General features: G+C 57.7%; 1 protein-coding gene across 1 annotated transcript; it reads right to left on the bottom strand.

Annotated features, from left to right (window-relative positions):
* Window positions 1–370: 370 nt before the first annotated feature.
* Window positions 371–3,365, bottom strand: FEZF1 (FEZ family zinc finger 1). Its single transcript, XM_030016413.1, has 4 exons — window positions 2,427–3,365; window positions 2,099–2,233; window positions 1,646–1,778; window positions 371–1,033 (listed from the first exon to the last, which is right to left on the bottom strand). The coding sequence occupies exons 1-4, from the start codon at window positions 3,222–3,224 to the stop codon at window positions 639–641; spliced, it is 1,461 nt and encodes a 486-aa protein (XP_029872273.1). The 5' UTR covers window positions 3,225–3,365; the 3' UTR covers window positions 371–638.
* Window positions 3,366–7,099: the final 3,734 nt, after the last annotated feature.

Raw genomic sequence — 7,099 nt, 5'->3', positions numbered from 1 at the left:
AATTACCCCTCTTAATTAAAGTCTTTAGCGGTTGTTTCAGTGTTTTGGCAGGGAAGCGGGAGAGGTTTGCCCTCAGCCAGCACCAGCGCCGCGCTCCCCGCCCGGCCGAGCCGCGGCCGCCGCAGTCACTCGTGTTCAAATATTTATTTCCACCAGGTCAACGAATTCTTTTTTTCTTTTTTTTTTTTTTCCACGTGCAAGAATCAAACCGAAATTCAAATCCGTACATAGCGAACCAGCTCTGTCCATAGAGATACGATATTCAGAGGGGGAGAGGGAGAGGAGGAAACCAAGAAGGGGGGAAGATAACCAGCAGGCAGCGGAGGCAGGGCGGGATCAACACAATGGAAATATATATATATATACATCGAAATAATTAAAGTGGTGCAGCGTTCCCGGCTCGGGTAATACAGATCCCAAATAAATACAGCAGAAATTGGCTTGGCGCTTTTTCTCGTTTTTAAAACCATCTCTCCACCTGAGATGCAACGACAACAACAACAAAAAAAAATAGAGTCTTTAAAAAACAAACAAACCAAAAAAAATAAATTTTTTTAAAAAAAAAGAAGAAGAAGAGAGAGGAAACAATCAGTCCCGTAAACCGTAGTGGCGATATAGAGCATAACACACAAAACCGCTTAACAGGTGCATGCAAAGAGGCGGGCGGGCGGCGGCGGGGGCTCCCACCGGCGGAGCGGCGCTCCCCGCTGGCGGCCCCCCCCCTCCCTCACGGCTGGAGCGGCGGCGGGCCCTGCAGCAGCGGCCCGGGGGGGGGGCGGCTGGTCGGGCCCCCCCAGCTCGGCGGGGGGCCGGGGCAGTCCCAGGGCGCTGTCGTGCAGCTTGCGGACGTGTTTCTTGAGGTCAAAGTTCCTGCAGAAGCCTTTGCCGCAGGTGGGGCAGGTGAAGGGCTTCTTGTCGTTGTGGGTGTGCATGTGGAAGGTCAGGTTGTACACCTGGTGGAAAGCCTTGTTGCAGATATTGCACTTGAACTGCTTCTCCCCGCTGTGAGTCAGCTTGTGGTTTTTGTAATTGCCTGGGAAGGAGACAAGAAGGGCGAAGGGACGTGGGGCTGAGAACTGGACGATGCGAAGGGGAGAAGAGGGAAAAAAAAAAAAAAATATTCCCCAAACCCCGTCCCATCCCCAGCGCTCGGCTTCAGCCGAAAACGACCGCCGATGGCTTGGCAAACACCCGCCTTCTCCCCGTCCTCCCCGCGGCTCTTCCTTTGAAGGGAGTTACCGAACACACCGAAAGCGCATCAATCGCAGAAACGGAACCCCTGGCTTTAGCCTTCCCAGCGACACGGGGAGGAAAACTAACCAAACTCCTGCAGCCGGAGGGAAGAAAGGCGGCGAGGCCGCTCGCCGAACTGCGCTGGAAGCTGCGCGCTGCAGTGCGCGGAAAACGGGCGCTGCCCGCGGAAGGGCTGCCCCCCGCGCTCCCCCCGACACGAAAGCCCTGCCCCGCTCCGCCGGCCGGGCCGTAGGAAATGTGTCGGGGCCGGCGATGCTTAGAATTAACCTAAATCTCTCATAACAGAAATTAAACCCAAAATCAACTCTCCCCTCCCCGTCGCAAATTGTCCCGAGGCTCGACCTCGCTTAGGGGGGCCCCGGGCAAGGGACGGGGCGCTGGGGACTGGTACCTTTCTGGTGAAATCCTTTGCCACAAAATTCACAGACAAAAGGTTTGTAGCCGGCGTGTATTCGCGTGTGTGTGTTCAGGGTCGAGCTCCGGTTAAAGGCTTTGCCGCACTGGTTGCACTTGTGTGGCTTTTCCTGGAAGGAAACACGGCTTGTTGGGTGGTTTGCAGGGTTCGTGTGCTGGTTTGCAGGGTTCGTGTGCGGGTTCGCGGGGTTCGTGTGTTAGCTGACGGCTCGCCAGTGCGGGGCACCCCCCGGAACCCCACCGCGCTTGGGGCAAACGAAATCCCCCGACGGCTCCGGCTGAGCCCCCCCGCCCCGCCCCGCGCCGCTGCCGGACAACGCCGGGCTCCCCAAAAACCGTGAGCGGAGGGGTCTCGGGGCGGGAAGGAGGGAGGGAGGGAGGGAAGGAAGGAAGGAGGGAGGGATGGATGGATGGATGGATGGAGGCTCACCTGGGTGTGGATGATCTTGTGCCGGCAGAGCGTGCTCGCCTGCCTGAAGCCCTTCCCGCAAACTTTGCAAACAAAGGGTCTGGCTCCCGTGTGCACCGGCATATGGCGAGTTAAGTTATAATGTGCATTAAATACCTTGAGAGTGAAATCAGACAAAAAAAAAGAAAAAATGAATAAAATCGCGATTAGAAGGCGAGAGCGCCGAGGGGAAGCCGTCGTTTAAAAAAGCAAGCAAGCAAGCAAACCACCGACAAGCCGGCGGAGAGGCGGAGGGGGGTAGGAGGCTGGGGAAGCAGGGGGAAGGGAGGCGGGCCGCGGCTCTACTTGCCTTTCCACAAACTTCACACGTGAAAACTTTGGGCTTGCTGCTCGGGGAGCCGCGGCTGAACTCCGAGGTCTTGTAGGCGATTTTTTCCGAGAGGATCTGAGCGCTTTCTTTCATGTAATGCTGCAGCTGAGCCTGCGACAAGTCCTTGAAGGCTACCCCCGCCGGGTACTTGTCCGCGGCCGGCAGCACCAGCTTGTTCCGCTCCGCCAGGTAAGCCTTGGGCTGCGGGTGCAAGGGAGAGCTGAGGAAATAAGAAGCCACCGGGTGGATGTTGACACTGGCGGACGGGTGACAGGGGCTGTCGCCTCGGTTGAAATAGCACAGGGCTCCCATGGCGTGGAAGGAGGAGTGATTGACCACTCGGGGTCTTACCAGTTTGTACTGCTGCAAGGGCAGGGCATCGCGGGGGAAATCGCCTTTCAAGCTCAGGGCACAGTTCAAGAGATCGCCGCAGCTAAAGGAGGGCGAGGAAGAGGAGTCTAAGTGAGCCTTCCTGGGTTCCGCTCCGGCCACCGCCGCTTTGGGCAGGGGGTCGTACGCCACCGGGACAAAGGGGATCATGCAGGGGATGGAGGAGTTGAGGTGCAGCGGGTGCTTGGGGTCGCCTTTGGCCACGGAGCCGTGGAGGAGCTGCGGGACGGGGATGGAGCGCGGCTCCGGCGTCCGCGCCATGATGCGCTCAATGGAGAAGGCGAGGGGCTTGGGCGTGCTGATCATGTTGCTCCTGGCAGACAGGCTTTCTCTGGCCGGAGGAGTCGCTAGGATTTTGGTCGCCGTGTGGTGGCCACTATTGTCCATGGCTGGATTGCATTTGTTCGCCCGGTTTGAGCCGCTTTGGTAGACGCCTCTTTTTTTTTTTTTTTTTTTTTTTCTCCTCTCCTCTCCTCTCCTCTCCCCTCTCTCTCTCTTTCACTCTCTCTGCCCCTTTTCTTGTCACTGATCTGCAAGGAGGGAGACCAGCATCGCCGCCGCCACCATCACCACAGCCTCCGCCGGCGGAACCAGCCTTCTCAGTCCAGTGGACTCATGCCAGCCCATCACAGTTTACTTTGGCGCACCAATGACTCGGGACAATCGCTACTTACTGCTATCAATAGAAAGTGTTGTGTCAATAACGCAGCCGAGATCTCGCCAATCGTTAACTTCCAAGAGGAGAAGGTAAACTAGATAATTGCTCAATTCGTTTCCAACAGTCAACAGGAAAAGTTTTTTCCCCCCCAGTAAGCGGCCACTTTTCATTGGCGCCCGCGCCTCCCCCGCCCCGGGAAGGAGGCGTCTCTTCGCTCCTTCTCGCCTCTCTCCCCTCTGCCTCCCTCCCCCCCCCCCTTTTTTTATTATTATTATTTGCAATCTGCTTAACCGGGCTTTAGAGGCCAAGCAAATCCGAGATCAATTTTCTTGTTTGGCTTTAAGTGACATCATCTAAAATCATTGTCCCAGCGCTAAATAGGGATGCGAAACCCAATTCAAGGGCAAGCGCCGGGGTATTTGTCAAACGAGGTGCTGCAGAAGAAGCGGCTGGAGGGGAAGCGGTTTGTTTCCTTGCCACTTCCCAGCCCGAGCTCTCTTTGTGCGTGGGTGTGTGGGTGCGTGTGTCTGAGGCGGGGGGGAGACGGCTGCTCTGCTCCTGGGACTGCTCCTGGCCTGCTCACCGCTTTAAAGAACGGGGTCAGGTGCAGGCGAGCTTTTGGAGAACGCGGTAAACACACGAGCGGGGAACTTGCGACGAGCAGACGGCGAGAGCAACGCATGGGGATGCAGGAACCACCCGGGCCAAAGCCAGCGAGTGCTTGTGAGCAAAAGGATGACTCAAAACCTGGGGCTGGGGAAGAGAAGGAAAAAGGAGGTAGGAAGAGGGGGTGCCTTTTACATCTGAAGCACTTTTTAGAGAGAGAGAGATGTCTAAAGTAACCTGCATATACACTAGGTGTGACTTCTCTGTCCTTCAATAAAACATGCACCACACAAATACCGAAAGCTCAGGATCGGTATCGATACAAGAAGAAATATACAGCACACACGCTGCTTATAGGTATATATTCTCCTAAACAGATGTGCTCCCCGTGTATTTAAGCGAAGCTTGGCGGCCCTGTCCGGAGGGCTAGCTCCAGCGCCCCGCGTGTTTGCACTTACAGCGGGGCGGGGGTCGGGGAGAGGAGAGGGACAGCGGTGGGTAAGGGGCCTTCTGTATTCGCCCCCTGCCCCAGCGCCCGGCGGTTCGGGGGCAGAGCAAAGCTCCCGCTCCTCCCGCCGGCCTGGGGCTCACTTGGCTGGCGACTGAGGGGCCGGTACCGAAATCCCCGGGAGCAGCCAAGGGTCCCTCCGTCCCCTCCCGGGAGCGGGTGGCAGGCGGGGCACCGTGGGGCAGAGCCCGGCCGCTTCCCCCCGCGGAGGGCTGCTCGGGTCCCAGCTGGGGAGCCTGCAAAAGGCTCTGTCTCCCGCCCCGGCCCAGGACAACCGACTTGTGGGGAAGCGAGAGCAGGGAGGAAGGGCTGGGGGCCCGGGGAGGGAGGGATGGAGGGAGGGATGGAGGGAGGCATCCTTGCCCTCGGCGCCGTGACCGGCCCGATGCCGCCCCGGGTCACCGCGGCCCCGTGGGAGGAGGACGAGGCAGCGGCTGTCGCACGACGGTACCTCCGCAGCCGGGAGCTGCCGGGCGAGCACCGGGCATCTGCGGGGGACGGAGGAAGAGCTGCCCCGCCGCCCCCGGGGACGGGCGTCCGGGGGCCCCGGGCATCCCCCCGCTGCCGAGGACGCTCCCCGCACGCCCGGCCACCTCCGTGCCCGCCCCGTCCCCCCCGGTGTCCTGGAGCGCGGGCAGGCGACGGGAGCCGGGGCTGAGCCCGGGGGCGGGCCTGGACGGACACGGCCATGCCGACAAGCGCCGGGCGGAGGGGGGGACCCGAGCCCTGCCCTGCGGGGTCCCCGGCCGCCGTGCTCCGCTCCAGCCCCAGCCCCGCTCCCTGCTTTCCCTCGGCCGGGCTGGGGGGGGCGGGCAGGTGCCGCCCCCCCCCCCCCCGGCAGCTGGGTCTCGGCGTTAAGACGGTAATTGCTGCCCCGGATCGGGTTGCCGCAGCCGCCCGCCTCTTACCTGCCGCTTCCCGCACCGGCACCGCCAGCCCCGGCTCGGCCGGTGTCACCGACCCGCGGGGGGGGGCGGCCGGAGCCGTGTCCCCCCAGGGCCGTGCGGGGCAGCTGCTCCGGGCTGCCCGCTTCTCCGGGGTGTCGGTGTCTCTCGCTTATTTTGTGTCTGCCAGAGGAGAGTGTCCTCCTTCAGAGCAATTTACGTTTAATTCAATCTAGGCAAATTTCCTCTTGATTGGTGCTGAAGAAGGGAATTATTGTTGAGTGGGTTTTAGAGGCTTCAAATCCCATATACTTAATATGTTAACAGCTTGCTCTTAACTGGTCTTTTTGGGATTGACTTTTTGACATGTGTTTGAAAGTAAAATATGTAGTGTCATTTGAGCAGGGTAAATATCCCAAAGCAGCAATTACAGCCCTGCCATTACAATTACCCTGGCCTCCTCAATGCTGAGATACACTCTTGGAGAAGCGGGAGCTTTATTATTCGTTACTTCTTTACGGTTATGCCTCGCTTTCTTGCCGTACCGCCCACGAAAACTTAAGTTCGTGCCTAATTATTAAATAGCGATCTAAAAGCCATATTTTTAATTTTTATTTTTAATTTTTGTTTTTGGGGAAGTCATTGTGTTCCGTCTCAGAGACGGAGCCTTGCTAGTGCCGGAGTCGCCCGCGATATAGATAGACTTTACTAAAATCCATGTTGATATATTATTTTTTAGTCCTGTCCCGACCTTTGCCTTGTGCTCGGACCGCATCTTTTTAGCGATATTACATATCTGCCGAGCTGCAAACAGCCTGCAATGGTGCTGGTGCAGGGAGTTGTTTGTTTGTTTTTTTGGGTTTTTTTGGTTTGTTTTTTTTTTTTTTTTTTTTTTTTTCTCTGAGGCAGAGATATTTACAGGCTCTGAGGGTGGCAAAAAGTAACCTCTCGGCCGGTTTCTTTTTGCGGGGGGGGCACGGCGGGCTGCAGGCTGGGCCAGCCTCCCCGGGCCCGGGCCGCTCTCCAGGCTGGCGGCACGTACCGAGTCCCGGCAGAAGGGGCCGACGGGGGAAGGAGCGGGCCCGCCGGGCTCCCAGAGTTACAAACCGTCGGAGGAATTAAGGGCAAAAGTTTTGCCTCGAGTTGATTTCGTGTTCTGCCCGGGAAAGCTGCTGTTCTCTTTTTCCCCGTAATCGGTTTTGTGTTTCATTCGCTCCTAAGCTATGTTCTTGATATTGCTCACTTGCATTATGATCATAACGTATCTCTACATGCACTCAAAAATCCGACTCACCGGCGAATTCATCTCGTCGTCAGGATTACTCCAATCCGATCCCAGAGGCGATTAGAGGGAGGTAAAATACCGCCTAGAGCCTAATCTTTAATTTCTTCCTCCTTAATAAAATGAATAATTCCATTGCGTTTTTAAGTAAAAAATGAATTGAAAAGGATAATAACTCCGCTAACCTTCTGTTGCGCGTATTAATCTTTTCCTGGAAGTGTTTTCCCGCAGCCCTCCCGCCCGAGCAGGCGGCACCCCGCAGCCAGCTCCCTCCGTGGGCTCCGAGCCCGCTCCCCGCGCCTTCCCGGGGAAGGGGACCCCCGG

The sequence above is a fragment of the Aquila chrysaetos genome, chromosome 5 (genome assembly GCF_900496995.4).
Source record: "Aquila chrysaetos chrysaetos chromosome 5, bAquChr1.4, whole genome shotgun sequence".
In the NCBI taxonomy this organism is placed as follows: Eukaryota; Metazoa; Chordata; class Aves; order Accipitriformes; family Accipitridae; genus Aquila; species Aquila chrysaetos.
The sequence above is the reverse complement of the archived record's forward strand: the minus strand, read 5'-3'. Positions and strand labels throughout refer to the sequence as shown.

Coding starts and splice junctions, on each gene's coding strand:
- FEZF1 (XM_030016413.1), bottom strand. CDS start 3,224: ATGGACAATAGTGGCCACCACACGGCGACCAAAATCCTAGCGACTCCT. Junction 1,779..2,098: donor ACAAGATCATCCACACCCAG/GTGAGCCTCCAT, acceptor GTTTCCTTCCAG/GAAAAGCCACACAAGTGCAA. Junction 1,034..1,645: donor CAAAGGATTTCACCAGAAAG/GTACCAGTCCCC, acceptor TCTCCTTCCCAG/GCAATTACAAAAACCACAAG.